Source organism: Bufo bufo, chromosome 5 (genome assembly GCF_905171765.1).
Source record: "Bufo bufo chromosome 5, aBufBuf1.1, whole genome shotgun sequence".
Classification (NCBI taxonomy): Eukaryota; Metazoa; Chordata; class Amphibia; order Anura; family Bufonidae; genus Bufo; species Bufo bufo.
Genome location: NC_053393.1, coordinates 317,251,353 through 317,266,275, shown reverse-complemented (window position 1 = coordinate 317,266,275; position 14,923 = coordinate 317,251,353). Strand labels below are relative to the sequence as shown.

General features: G+C 45.3%; 1 protein-coding gene across 5 annotated transcripts in view; it reads left to right on the top strand.

Moving 5' to 3' along the window:
• RELCH (RAB11 binding and LisH domain, coiled-coil and HEAT repeat containing) overlaps window positions 1-14,923 on the top strand; it is a 139,867-nt gene that overhangs the window by 82,320 nt on the left and 42,624 nt on the right. For all 5 annotated transcript variants that reach the window (XR_005778958.1, XM_040431891.1, XM_040431890.1 and 2 more), the window contains 6 exons: window positions 6,892-7,004; window positions 8,666-8,756; window positions 9,443-9,514; window positions 10,111-10,251; window positions 11,350-11,514; window positions 12,095-12,242. Coding sequence is in view for 4 of the 5 variants with exons in the window: in XM_040431891.1 (XP_040287825.1) it covers window positions 6,892-7,004; window positions 8,666-8,756; window positions 9,443-9,514; window positions 10,111-10,251; window positions 11,350-11,514; window positions 12,095-12,242 (730 nt within the window). In the remaining variant the exon portion in view is untranslated. The remainder of the gene's footprint in view (window positions 1-6,891; window positions 7,005-8,665; window positions 8,757-9,442; window positions 9,515-10,110; window positions 10,252-11,349; window positions 11,515-12,094; window positions 12,243-14,923) is intronic.

Genomic DNA, 14,923 nt, shown 5'->3' with positions numbered 1-14,923 from the left:
AAAATGCCAGGGCAGTATAAATACCCCACATGTGACCCCATTTTGGAAAGAAGACACCCCAAGGTATTCAATGAGGGGCATGGCGAGTTCATTGAAAAAAAAATTTTTTGGCACAAGTTAGCGGAAATTGATTTTTTTGATTTTGTTCTCACAAAGTCTCCCTTTCCGCTAACTTGGGACAAAAATTTCAATCTTTCATGGACTCAATAAGCCCCTCAGCGAATACCTTGGGGTGTCTTCTTTCCAAAATGGTGTTATTTGTGGGGTGTTTGTACTGCCCTGGCATTTGAGGGTCTCCGCAATCATTACATGTATGCCCAGCATTAGGAGTATCTGCTATTCTCCTTATATTGAGCATACGGGTAATGAGATTTTTTTTTTCCGTTCAGCCTCTGGGCTGAAAGAAAAAAATGAACGGCACAGATTTCTTCATTCGCATCGATCAATGTGGATGAAAAAATCTCTGCCAAAAAAAGAAAAAGGAGGGGAAAGGCGTCTGCCAGGACATAGGAGCTCCGCCCAACATCCATACCCACTTCAGCTCGTATGCCCTGGCAAACCAGATTTCTCCATTCACATCAATCGATGTGGATGAATAAATCATTGCCGGGATTTTTTTTTTTATATATATACAAAGTGTTTGCCAAAGTATATGAACACCGCCACCTCCTCAGCTCATATGCCTCGGCAAACGTATCTTTTACTGCAGAGGAGAAATCTCGTCTTGCAGCGCCGCATACACCGACTTGCGTGTAATCTGACAGCAGCGCAATGCTTCTGTCCGAATGCACATCAGTGCTGCAGCTGGTCGATCGGTTGGTCCACCTGAAAGGTAAAAAAAACAAAACAAAAAAGAAAAAACCAGGCCGCAAAGCAATAACTTTATTAACTGTTGAACAGAACATAGAAACTTTTTTTAAACTTTTTTAACTGAACGTTTAACTTTTTTACTTACCGGTATTTTTTTTTTTGTTTAGTTTTTTTTACCTTTATAGAACAAACCTCTCCTTCCCCATGGGACAATGTGCAAAGCGCAAATCGCCCAAAGATGTGGCGAAGTACGTTATGCACTTTATCCCAGGTGAAAGGAGAGGTTTGCAGCAGCTGTGAGTGAATGGGCCCTAATAGCCCTGTGTGCCTGTCCTGGTGAGATGTGATCCCTATGCTAGGTGTACCTGTGTGTGGTACTTCCGGAAACACTCTCCATAGCATAGGGCAGGGTGGTCAGCACAGTCAGGACAGGAATAGCGGGTGTCACGCCTTATTCCACTCCTGCTACAGACACGACATCTTTTTCGGGGTGACGGTTGGGTTGAGGTACCAGGAACGACACTGGGGAAATGTTGCTCGTGTAGACGGCTAACTACACTGGTGGATGGGGCCACGGAACCTCCTGGGTAAAGGAGGTTCTCGATGATCTCTTCCTGGAATTTGAGGAAGGATCCTGTTCTCCCAGCCTTACTGTAGAGAACAAAACTATTGTAGAGCGCCAATTGAATTAAATATACAGACACCTTCTTATACCAGCGTCTGGTTCTGCGGGAAACTAAATACGGAGACAACATCTGGTCATTGAAGTCCACCCCTCCCATGAGCGCATTATAGTCGTGGACACAGAGGGGCTTTTCAATGACACGGGTTGCTCGCTCAATTTGGATTGTCGTGTCTGCGTGAATGGAGGAGAGCATGTAAACGTCACGCTTGTCTCTCCATTTCACCGCGAGCAGTTCTTCGTTACACAAGGCAGCCCTCTGCCCCCTTGCAAGACGGGTGGTTACAAGCCGTTGGGGGAAGCCCACGCGACTAGTTCGCGCGGTGCCACAGGCGCAAATCCGTTCTAGAAACAAATGCCTAAAGAGGGCCACACTTGTGTAGAAATTGTCCACATAAAGATGGTACCCCTTGCCGAATAAGGGTGACACCAAGTCCCAGACTGTCTTCCCACTGCTCCCCAGGTAGTCAGGGCAACCGACCGGCTCCAGGGTCTGATCTTTTCCCTCATAGATCCGAAATTTGTGGGTATAGCCTGTGGCCCTTTCACAGAGCTTATACAATTTGACCCCATACCGGGCACGCTTGCTTGGGATGTATTGTTTGAAGCCAAGGCGCCCGGTAAAATGTATTAGGGACTCGTCTACGCAGATGTTTTGCTCAGGGGTATACAAATCTGCAAATTTCAGGTTGAAATGGTCTATGAGGGGCCGAATTTTGTGGAGCCGGTCAAAAGCAGGGTGGCCTCTGGGACGGGAGGTGGTGTTGTCGCTAAAATGCAGAAAACGGAGGATGGTCTCAAATCGTGTCCTGGACATAGCAGCAGAGAACATGGGCATGTGATGAATTGGGTGCGTTGACCAATATGACCGCAATTCATGCTTTTTTGTCAGGCCCATGTTGAGGAGAAGGCCCAAAAAAATTTTAAGTTCGGAAACTTGGACTGGTTTCCACCGGAAAGGCTGGGCATAATAGCTTCCCGGGTTAGCGGTTATAAATTGTGTGGCATACTGGTTGGTCTCTGCCACGACTAAGTCCAAGAGCTCCGCAGTCAAGAACAGCTCAAAAAATCCCAGGGCCGAACCGATTTGAGCCGTCTCAACCCGAACTCCAGACTGGGCGGTGAAAGGGGGAACTACTGGTGCGGCTGAAGTTGGTGACTGCCAATCAGGATTTGCCAGCACCTCAGGGACTCTAGGGGCTCTACGGGCCTGTCTGTGCGGTGGCTGCGACGGGGTAACTATTGCACGTGCCACCGTACCAGCTTCAACTGCCCTTCTGGTGCTCGCTACTTCACCAGGTTGTACGGCAGTGCTGGTACTAGGTCCAGGGAGGGCTGCACTGCTGGTGTATGCCTCACCACGTGATCCGGCAGCGACAGCCCCACTCTGCTGCTCTTGAAGCGGATCCTGCGTAACCTGTGGTCTAGCGACATGGGGCCGGGTACGCCTGGTGCTGCCAGGGACCTCCACCTCCTCGTCCGAACTTTGGGTCAGAGAGCCACTGCTTTCCACAGGTTCATATTCTGACCCGCTAGATTCGTCAGATGAGGGTTCCCACTCCTCATCCGACTGGGTCAGAATCCTGTAGGCCTCTTCAGAAGAATACCCCTGTTTGACATTTTGGACTACTAAATTTAGGGGTATTCCCTGAGACTACCCAAGAAAAAAAGCAAACCTGTCTTACAAAGGGGAGGCTAGCGAAGTACCGGAGGCCGCTGCGGTTGATAAAAAATATCAAAACTGATTTTTTTATCGCCGCAGTGCGTGTAAAATGAATGTGCAGTGATCAAAAAATATATATTTTTTGTCACTGCGGTGGGGCGGGCGTGGGTGAACGCACGTGTGGGCGACCGATCAGGCCTGATCGGGCAAACACTGCGTTTTGGGTGGAGGGCGAACTAAAGTGACACTAATACTATTATAGATCTGACCGTGATCAGTTTTGATCACTTACAGATACTATAAAAGTACAAATGCTGATTAGCGATACGCTAAACAGCGAATAAAAGTGACTGCGGTGCGGTGGGGTGGGCGCTAACTGACGCTAACTACCTAACCAAGAGGCCTAAACTATCCCTAAAACCTAACAGCCAATACCAGTGAAAAAAAAAAAGTGACAGTTTACACTGATCACTTTTTTTCCTTTCACTAGTGATTGACAGGGGCGATCAAAGGGGTGATCAAAGGGTTAATTGGGGTGCAGGTGGGTGATCTGGGGCTAAGGTGTAGTGTTGGTGCTACTCACAGTTCAGTCTGCTCCTGTGCTGGATCCAACCGACGAAAAGGACCAGCACAGGAGCAGAGAAGCCATATAACAGATCATATTTACTAATATGATCTGTTATATGACTTTGGATTGGATTTTTTGAAAATCGCCAGCCTGCCAGCCAATGATCGTTGCTGGCAGGCTGGTGACGAAATACTTCTTTTAATTTTGCCGGCCCGCGATGCGCATGCGCGGGCCGTCTTTGAGCGAAATCTCGCGTCTCGCGAGATGACGCGTATATGCGTGACTCTGCGCAGCGCTGCCACCTCCGGAACGCAATCCTGCGTTAGGCGGTCCGGAGGTGGTTAATAAATTAGGCACATCTCTGGGAGTCCTTGTGCCAGAAACTCAAAGCTAGGGGCTAGTGTAGGCTTGTTATAACTTCTGGAATGTTCTTACATAGCTTATAGTAAACCTGGCATGCTGTGGTAGGCCACACCCCTCCTGTTAAGCCCCACCCCATATCCTGCTACTGAAGAAAAGTGTCGGGACGCGCAAAATATATGGCAGGCGCCATCATTTGAGATGTTTTAACTCTACAGTAGTGGCGTAAATACATTGATAAATTAAAGTTAGGGAAGGCAGCATTTGAGATAAACTAATATCTATTCACCTATTTTATCTCCCACCATTTCTGGTGCTGCCACTTCAAACCTCACTAACCACTGCAGCCAAGAAGATTAGGTCATGGTTGCAGCATTGAGGAGGGTGGAAGTGGTGGCGATAAAAGTGGCAGGGGATGAAATACATGAGAGCAGGGGCGGGCTGGGAACTTAAAGTGGCCCTGAAAAAAAAACCTAATAGTGGCCCCATGTTGTATGTGTGTCCAAATTGACAGAAGGCAGGACCAACATAAGTAGTTCAGCACAAACGGCTGCCCTAGCAGAACCAAATGCACAGTGCCGCAGCATTCAACACTAGCACCGTCCTGAGGAAGGCAATATATTTGAATGCAGGAGGGCACTTTCTTCTGCCAGTCAGGTGCATAAGTACCAGAAGCTCCTAGCCTTAATTATGCCGGCCATGAAGAGGGCTTTGGTCGCCCCACTGGGAAATTTCACAATCTGCCCCTGGGTGATAATTTTATTGCTTTACGACAAATGCTTCCATGGCTGACTTTTTAATAACTCAGACATTGCTTATAATGCTACCTTTATATGTTGTCCTGAGGAATAAAGTGGGTTTTATCCGATGTTTTAGGGTAGTGAAGGGGTGGCAGTCTAGAGGGTTACAGAATACAGTGGGCTTATTGTCTTCTACTTCCTTTTCCTGTCCTGCACAGATTATAAAGATAAGTGCAGACAGGGATCACACCATGATGGCATTGCTTAGGTGAACATAGCAGAACAAATGCTTCCAAATAAATAGCTTACTGAGCAACAGACTGGTATACGGGGAGAGAAGGTCCAGTATGCGCTATATACCTATATAAGCACTCTTTTAGGGTCGATTCACACGTCCGCAAATGTGTCCGCATACGTTCCGCAATATCGGGAAACTGGTGCAGACCCCTTCATTCTCTATGGTGCAGGAAGAGATGCGGAGAGCACACTATGTGCTCTCCGCATCCACATTTCCGGAGCGCGGCCCCGAACTTCCGGGCTGCGCAAAACAAATAGAACATGTCCTATTCTTGTCCGCAATTGCGGACAAGAATAGGCAGTTCTATGGGGGGTACCGGCCGGGTTTATTGCGGATCCGCAATACACCACGGACGTGTGAATCGACCCCTAGACTTTTGGTTTTGTTTTTATGCAATGCAGGTCTCCTTTCCATATCATGTATAGTACTTGTTTCATACAGGTTGTAACTTTAAGGAATATCATTGCATGTGTAGCCGATTCATTGAATTATAGGAACTCTATCACTTACAAGTTTCCCATCATTCCTCGTATAGTAATATCATGACTAATATATTAGAGGTTCTACAGAATTAGTTAAAATATGGAAGAGGACTTTGTAATGTGTAAAAAAAAGTCACCTGCCATTTATTGTTTCTGTGACCACTGCTGCCGATCATTGGCCTGAGTGGTCACATGTGCTTTTGCGCACATTATCACAGAGGCCGGTGATTGACTATAGTGGCCAGGTGAACGTCATCACTATAAGCCCAGCGGGGGCAGGCGGGACATTTAAGAGATGAGTAAGGTTATCATCTAAACCATTTTACAAAGTTCCCTGCTCCCTGACAAATTTTGACACATTTTAGAAGAATCACTTTAAAGGCTATGGACACTTTTGGGGCAGTTTTTTAATGATTGTATTTTACTGATTTGGGGCTTGAAATCATGCTTTCAATTTATAAAAACAAACCAGCATGTACACACTATTGCATTCTGCTTTGCAGTGAATCTGTCAGAGCTGCTCTGACGAATCGTTCAGTAGCCCTAATCTGGCCTTCTGGCAGCTGGTAAATATTCATTCTATCTAAATTCAGTTTGATAAGAATGCAGCAATGAGTGTCTATGAGCTGTCTGGAGTCCAGAGATAAGGGCTACACATTGAGCCCTCAGAGCAACTCCCTGATGGATTCAGTGTGAGGCAGAGAGCAATAGTCTGCCAATGCACTGTAGAGGAACAAGTGTTGGGAAATGTTTAAGACACAAACTGAAAAAATGGTGTTTAGCCCGAAATGAGTAAAATGCAATGATATAAGAAATTGTCCCAAAAGGTGCCAATATCCTATGACGTCATCTTCAGTTTCCTCTAACAAACCACTTTTGCATTGTTTTTTCATTCTTTTAGTTCCTTTTTCTTTGTCCTCATCTGTATTTCCACCCCTGCTCTTTGTTTCCCTTGTATGAATAAACCAAACTATTTTAGGCTGGATTCACACCATTTTTATATTCATGGTTTTTGGATTAAAAAAGAGAAGTAATACCAGACTTTTTTCCTTTATACTTGGATCTACTCCATGGTGGTGGCTACAAGAAATGAAAACTTGTGAACCCGGCCTCGTAGTTACGTTGCACTATGCCTTTAACAATCCCTTTTGTACCCCTGCAAAACTGAGCCACAAAAATTATCTTCATCCACCCATATTTTAAAGTGGCTTTTAAATCAATGTATGTCAAAGTAAACCTTGTTGCCATCTGTTCATACTTCTGCTTTTTTTTTTTTCTTGACAAACAGGAATTGATTCCATTGATACTGTGCACCGCCTGCCTCCACCCAGAGTCTAAAGAAAGAGACCAGCTCCTGCATATTCTGTTTAATTTAATAAAGCGTCCAGATGATGAGCAAAGGTATGATTTGCTTCACGGCCATGGGCTTGTCTGCTGATCCCCCTCCTCAGGGAAGTCCTTTGAAGGGGATGTGAGAAATTGATGGCTTAGCTTTAGACTGACTGTAGGCACTCCCCACGACTAGCTTTCTGATGGGAATGTGGCGACATGACGAGCGTCTGGTTCCCTTTTATTGCTTACCAAGCACAGTTTTGTACTTTTGGTATAGCCTGTGCTTGGCATCACACTTTACTACAGCCTTGTCCCATTCAAGTGAATAAGGAAGAGAGGCGACGCCAGACACAGACGCTAATAAAAGTTTGGACTGTGCCTGGTAAAACACAAAGGGGACACGCAGCTTGCTGCGGCCTCCTCAGAAAGCTGGTGAGGCTTAAAGGGGTATTCCCATCTTAGACAATGGGGGCATATCGCTAAGATATGCCCCCATTTTCTCTAATAGGTGCGGGTCCCACCTCTGGGACCCGCACCTATATCTAACGGAGCGGGGAGCGCTGTGGCTGGAGGACCCCAGATTTTCCGGGGTTCGTCCACCACCAAGCGCTAATCCCTGCCTCTCCCATAGAAGTGAATTTGAAGCGTGCCTCGCATGTGCGGCCCATGCTCCCATTCATTTCTATGGAGCAGACGGCAATAGCCGAGCCAGCGCTCAGCTATTTTCGGCGGCCCCATAGAAATGAATGGAGGGCGGCTGCGCATGCGCAGTGCGCTCTCCTTCACTTTCGGGGCTCCTTTCTCAATGTAAATGCGGGTCCCAGCGGTGGGACCCGCACCTGTAAGACAATGGGGGCATATCCTAGCATTATGCCCCCATTGTCTGAGATGAGAAAACCCCTTTAATAACATAAATTAGAGGCCCACGTGATGCATTATTGTTGTACTGTTATCTTTTTCCCCTCTCAATTGTCCCTTCAAGGTATGTCCAAACCTGATGTATTTTAGTGCAATTAAATCCATAAAAATGTGCAAATTTTACTATGGTTTTGCTGCAGATTACACCCTTTGCATTGCAAAAGATGCAATCTGTAGCAGAAATCTGCTGCTGTGGTTAGAAAACCCACAAGTCAATTTACACAGACTATTGTTCATCGGTGTGGGGATGAGATTTGCTAAAATCAACCGTAATATGCTGTGGATTTACTGCGCACATATCGGATATGACAAATCTGCAACATATCAGTCACATGTGGACATACCCTGAGGGCCAGTTCACATCACTGATTTTGAAAAACACTCTTTAAAAATCGGCACAGAATCTGTGTGTTTTTTGTACGGTTTCTGAAGCTTTTTTGATGCTCTTCTTTTTTTTTTTTTTTTTTTTTTACCATTGGAGGTTCACTTCATTACAAACCTGAATTTCTGTTTGAGATCTGTGCCAAAAAACATGCAGAAAATGCACAAAAACCGCATGGACTTACATGGAGCTGTTTTTTTTCAGCTTTCCATTTATTTCAATGGGAGATTCAGCACTGATTCTGCCCCTGCTTTTCATTGAAATGAATTGGAGGCTGTTTTGAGGCAGAAACGATCCAAAATTAGCGCCAAAACACTCAGTGGGAACTAAGTAAGGAGCAATTCCGTATTGTAGTGGAAAAAGAGTGTCTTGTAGTCGGGTCTGCAGCGTCCAGTATTACATAATGCTCAATCTCTTTGTCTCAATTCAGGCAAATGATTTTAACTGGATGTGTGGCTTTTGCTCGCCATGTTGGGCCAACTCGCGTAGAAGCAGAACTTTTGCCACAGTGTTGGGAACAAGTAAGTATACAATTTGGCTATTGGTCTCAGTGGCCAATTAGTTTCCAATTGTATTTTTTCATTTGGATCTTTGCTTTGCAGCTTGAACATTGCAGATGTTAATGGGGGTTGTCCAGCTTTTAAAGCTGATGGTCTGTACTTAGGATACAGAGCAAACGCAGACTACAGAAGCGCCGCTCTATACGAGTCCCATAGCCATGCCGGCTTGTTGAACAGTTATAAAGGCTAATTTGGTATTGGACTTGGAGTCCTCATTTTTGTGCTCAATGCAAAATTATCCTTGAAGTAGACCACCAATATTGCGTTGGTGGGGGTCCAACTCTTAGCACCCCAACCAGTCAGCTGTTCTGAAACTACCACTTTCCTTGAAATTTTTGAATAAATTGACAACTGGATGTTGCCAGTTGGTTGTGCCCATACAGTCTCGCACTGTCCAGTCGGTGCAGACCGTGTACAGACCCATCTCTCTGACCAGCTGGCTACTTATTCATTACAGAGGGTTAACAAGGGAAGAGAACAATGCAGAGTTATAAGAAAAAATTCTCCCGCAATGTGTGTATGTGCCATAAATGTCAAAATAGTTTTCTTTTATGTGCTAGAGCTTCTAAACTGGCTGCTCGACTATTTCATACAGTTTTCTTTATTTCTGGTGAGTAGTAATGACCTGTTTTGCTGCTTTTGTCCAGATCAATCACAAGTACCCTGAAAGAAGGCTCCTTGTGGCAGAATCATGTGGCGATCTGGCACCGTACCTCCCTGTAAGTGTTTCCCCTTCACTGCCATAGATGACATGTAGTACTTTCCACTGCTTTTTATGGTACACAGAACATAGAACTGAATGATGTATATAAGCACAAGATAATCTTGGCCCCTCTGTCTGTCTGCTGGATTGTCAGCATGTTCTGGAAATCCTGCAGACAACAAAGGGGTTAATCTTCCCCTGATCTCGTCCATCTTCAGCTTATTAACGCTCCTTGCGTCCTTCTGCGGTGGGGAAGGGAGGCTTCTGCTCCAGCCAGACACATGACAATAATAATGGGGGACATGAGAGATCTCCCCGGACACCCAGAAGATATCATTCCATATGTCTGTGTATTAATTGTAATAAGAGGGAAGATGAGGGTTAGAATGGCTGGGAGATTTCTTTTATCATGTTCAATGCATTTTCTAGGTTTAGTACTCCTTTAAGGGTTATTGATTGGCCAGGAGGTCTGGTCTGCTAGTGGCAGGGAAAGCCATACCTAGATCTATTTTCCATAAATCACACATTTTTACACCGTGGTGTAGGGAAATTCTCTGCTGCGATGACGCCCGCTGCATATGGTTGTACTAAGGCCGTGTCTGCGTTTTTCAGAAAGAGATAAGAAGCTCTCTGGTGCTGTCAATGTTGCAACAGATGTTACTGGAAGACAAGGCTGATATGGTGCGGGAAGCGGTCATTAAAAGTCTTGGCATAATTATGGGATACATTGATGATCCAGACAAGTATCAGCAGGTAAATGTCACTGGCAGGAAATGTTCACTTCTGCCTATTAAAGTCTTGGCACGAGAGAGAGCTGCAAACAGGGTGCTACGTGCAACTGCATCACCTTTCCTTTGTACTAGTATTGAGAACGTTCCCCTATTTCCTGCAAAGTGCATGTACTCGGTATGAGAGCTTTGCTATATGGTTTCCATTTCAATTGATTGGAGCCTTACAGTTTTTCATATTGTACACACACACTTTCCATTTTTGCATTACGTTTTCTGCTTGGAGCTCCCAATGTAGGAGATCAATACTGAATAACCTTTAAAATGGCTATTTTGTATGCCCTATGTAAAATGGAGGAAAACTTTAAAGGAGCATACATGAGTGCAAATATATAATTCTCAACAGGAAGACCATATGATGTTATTAGAACCTGTACAAGGAGGGTCATAGAGCCACATACATCATGGAAAGAAGATGGTGCAGAAAAAAGTGCTCCCGGGTTGTTAGGCTACTTTCACACTTGCGGCAGAGTGATCCGGCAATCTGCATGCAAACGGACAGCATTTGTAGACTGATCCGGTTTCGTATCCGTCTCACAAATGCATTGCAAGCTCGGATCCGTCTCTCTGTATGTCATATGGACAAACGGATCAGTTTCTATTTATTTATTTTTTCACATTTTTACCGGCCTGCGCATGTACAGACTGGAAGGACGGATCCGGCATTCCGGTATTTTTAATGCAGGATCCGGTACGAATACATCCGGCATTCAGGGAAGTGTTCAGTTTTTTTGGCTGGAGATGAGATAAAACCGTAGCATGCTGCGGTATTTTCTCCGTCCTGAACAGTCAAAAAGACTGAACTGAAGACATCCTGATGCATCCTGAACGGATTGCTCTCCATTCAGAATGCATTAGGATCAAACTGATCAGTTCTTTTTCGGTATTGAGCCCCTAGGACGGAACTCTATGCCGAAAAACAAAAACGCAAGTGTGAAAGTACCCTTAGGAGTGTGGTAGTGTTAAACCTTTGTTTAATCTTTGCTTTGGGGCTCTGTCACATGTATGTACTCCATTCGGTAATTGCTATCGTATAACTGTCATTAATGTGATTTACTTTCAGGGTTTTGAACTCTTACTGACCGCATTAGGGGACCCCTCAGAAAGAGTAGTGAGTGCCACTCACCAGGTGTTTTTACCAGCCTATGCTGCATGGACAATGGAACTTGGAAATCTCCAATCCCATCTAATTCCCACCCTTCTTAGCAAAATTGAAAAGCTCCTCAGGGTAAGTTAAGTTGCTGAGATGAGTTATTGGAATATATGTAGGCCCAGATTCATTTCATATGCCAGTTTTAAACAGAAATGTGTTGGAGTAAAATGATCAATATTTTGGACCCCCACCAATCATGAGAATGGGGGGACCCTGAATCTCTAGTCGGCAAGGACTCAGAATGTGACCACAACCCCATTCACTCCTGTGAAGCTGATGGAGAGAGTCGAGCACTGTGTTTGGCAGTTCCAGAGAATGGAGTGGTGACATGTATGCTCTACTGCTCCATTCTCACGGGGACCTTGTACTCCTCTTATTACTTACCCCTCCATGGATCACCTATTCTGCTGATCTCACGTGATCGCCATGACTGGATGCTGGCTCTTCTGCCCAGGTTCCTACAGGATGTCTTCCTTAGTCTTCCTGAGGAACACACCCGGTCGGCCCCCGAACAGAAGAGTCTGCTTCCAGCCCCGGTGGTCACATGAGCACGGTGGAATCTGTGGCGTGACAGAGGGGTAAGTCCTCAGCTTCAGGTATTGTTTTATTTAGTCCAGAAGCCAAGGTGTCATCATATACCCCCTTTTTATTTCAGGAAGGAGAGCACGGGCTGGATGAACACAAGCTGCACATGTATCTCTCTGCGCTGCAGTCCCTTATCCCCTCACTCTTTGCCACTGTTTTACTGAATGCACCATTTGCCAGTAAAGCCAAGCTTCAGGGAGAAATACTGCAGATAGAAGGTATCACAAATGTGCTTTTCTGTCATTTGCTTCTCATACCCGCAGAGGCATGAAGCCCTCTTTGTCCTGGCACTTAGTGTCTATACGTCTTGGACTGCATTTAGCAATCATTGGCAGTCACGGAAGTGTTCCTCTTTTGTTTGTCTCTAGTCTCGTACCACACAGTAGTGGTTTTCTAGCCGTAGTGGTTCATACACACAGAAAGTTTGATGAGATTTTTCCAACTTCTATTACAGACTGTCTACTAGCCCTTAAAATAGACCTGCTGGCTATGTGATTTTCCTGCATCTGACTCAGTCATGCCAGCATGTGAGACTGTGTAATATCCCATGTATCCCGCCTGTCCTAGTCGTATTCATGTAAGAGATGAACACAGTTCTCTTCCCTGATTTCGGGTTGCTCTGTGTTCTCTGTGACAATAGACCTAATGTGCTTTGCAGTTACTATATAGATTGTTGCCTTTTTTGCCAATAATAATCTTTGTTTCAATAGCGCCAACATATTTCGCAGCGCTTTAGGCTAGGTTCACACCTGAGCGTTTTACAGCGCGTTCCTACGCATTGTAAAACGCTCAACAGGCAAAAACCAATGTTTCCCTATGGGCATGGTTCTCACCTGAGCGTTTTACAGCGCGTACGAACGCGCTGTAAAACGCCCTACGCCCCAAGAAGTACAGGAGCTTCTTTGCGGCATATTGTTGCGCGTATTGCAGCAGTTTTTCATTGGACGCCTCTGTGGATAATCACACAAACGCGCGTACTACGCACGTTTCCAAAATACTAAATACGCCTCAAAAACGCCTGTAAAAAGCGCTTTTCGAATACGCTCAGGTATGAACCCAGCCTTACAGTTCAGGGGTTCATGTACAAACAGTCATAAATGGCAAAACAACAGACACGTCAATAATTACAAGAGGAATGAGGGCCCTGCTCGTAAGAGCTTACAATCTACGAGGAGATGGGGGTGACACAAAAGGTAGAAGTGCTTGTTTTGTACGATGGTCCAGCCATCTTGGGAGCAGATATAAAGCTGCATGAGCCGGTCTGCAGCCAAAAGATCTCTTCAACAGATATACGGCAATGTGTTTCCATAGCCATATAAAGCGAGGACTGTTGTAATTGTCATGTTTTATTTCTGTCTGTTTTAATTAACATGATTCTTTCCATTTCTGTCTGGCAATTGTCTAAAGTACACTTGGAATACACTTGAGCAGAGTTAGATGCACTTGTGCTGTGTAATGTGTTCTGCTTCAGGGCTAAAGTCACATTACAGAAGACACAGCAAAATAATCTATATATTTACTCCCAAACGACTTATTTGTAGGCAAATTTCTTAAAGCAAGCTGGTCACCGTGCAGACCAATCTGTGGACAGCATGATACAGATATATACCTACTGTATGTAGGGCTGAAACGATTGCTTGATTCGAGTAATTCAACACACACAAAATTTGCATCGAGGATCCGTTTGTGTCATGTGACCATGGAGCCGGGAGTGAAGCGCTTGCTATTACTCACCGCTATGTGGTCACCCGCCGATCTGTACCGCGCTGCACTGGATCCTGACACATCGCCTGGACACAGTGCACGTAAGCGCGCACTATGACCCGACACTGTCTGACGTCAGGATCCAGAAAAGAAGATGGAGGAGCTGTGCAGGAGAGGTAAGTATTTTATTTTACTGGCGCTGGGGACATGGCTAGGAGCGGGGAGAAGGAGACACAGGGGGGCAAGCTGTTGCCATGGGGGGGGGGCGCAAGCTAGTGGCATTGGGTGGGGGGGCAAGCTGGTGGCACGGGGGGGAGGGTCTGGGAGAAGTCTGATAGCATGGGGGGGCAGCTGATGGCCCGGGGGGGTTGAGGAGTTTTTATAAAGAAAAATGTTCTTTTAATTCGTTTTTTATTAGAGTACTCGATTAATCGTTGGATTAATCGATAGAATCCTCGATTACAAAAATAGTCGATGGCTGCAGCCCTAGCTCTGTGAGTTTTATGGGGAAAAGACTCCGTATAACTTATGTTTTATTCCTAGAAATTCATATGCTCATTCTGGGCTTTGAATTCAGGGACTGAACGCAATCATCCGGGTAAAGCTGCTCATCACTTAGAGGACCACCTCCTTGACTCCAAAGCACAGATTGCGAAAGAAGTTAATTGAATGAAATCCAGGTTATACTGAATGGTTTCCAATCTATATCTGCTCAGCTCCTCCTGCTCTGTGACATGTTGCTTGCAGATCGGGTACCACGTTCATTGTGACAGGTTCCCTCTAACTGTGATGTGAAGGAAGCGGTGCTTCTGTCTGTTTACAGATTCACATCTTATTTCGTAAAATGTCTCAAGAATGTCCTCAAACTTCCATGTTTTTTTTTTTATTGGTTTCTGGGATATTAATAATCCTCAGGATAGTTCATCAGTACTGTGTGCTGGGGGTGTGACACTCCAGACCCCCACCAACTACTGTTCTACTGCAGCTCCAGTGATGAAAATCTGTGCTGAAGCTACTGTAGATCAGCTGTCAGACACCAGCTGATCAGAAATAGATGACTTGTCCTGCAAATAGGCCATCAGTATTCAAAACCAGGGGTTCTCCGAGCATTTCTTTTAATCAGTACTTTGTGGAAGGGAGATCTTATAGAGAGAACTTACCCATTCCTCGCTTCACCATCTCCGCTGCACTGATA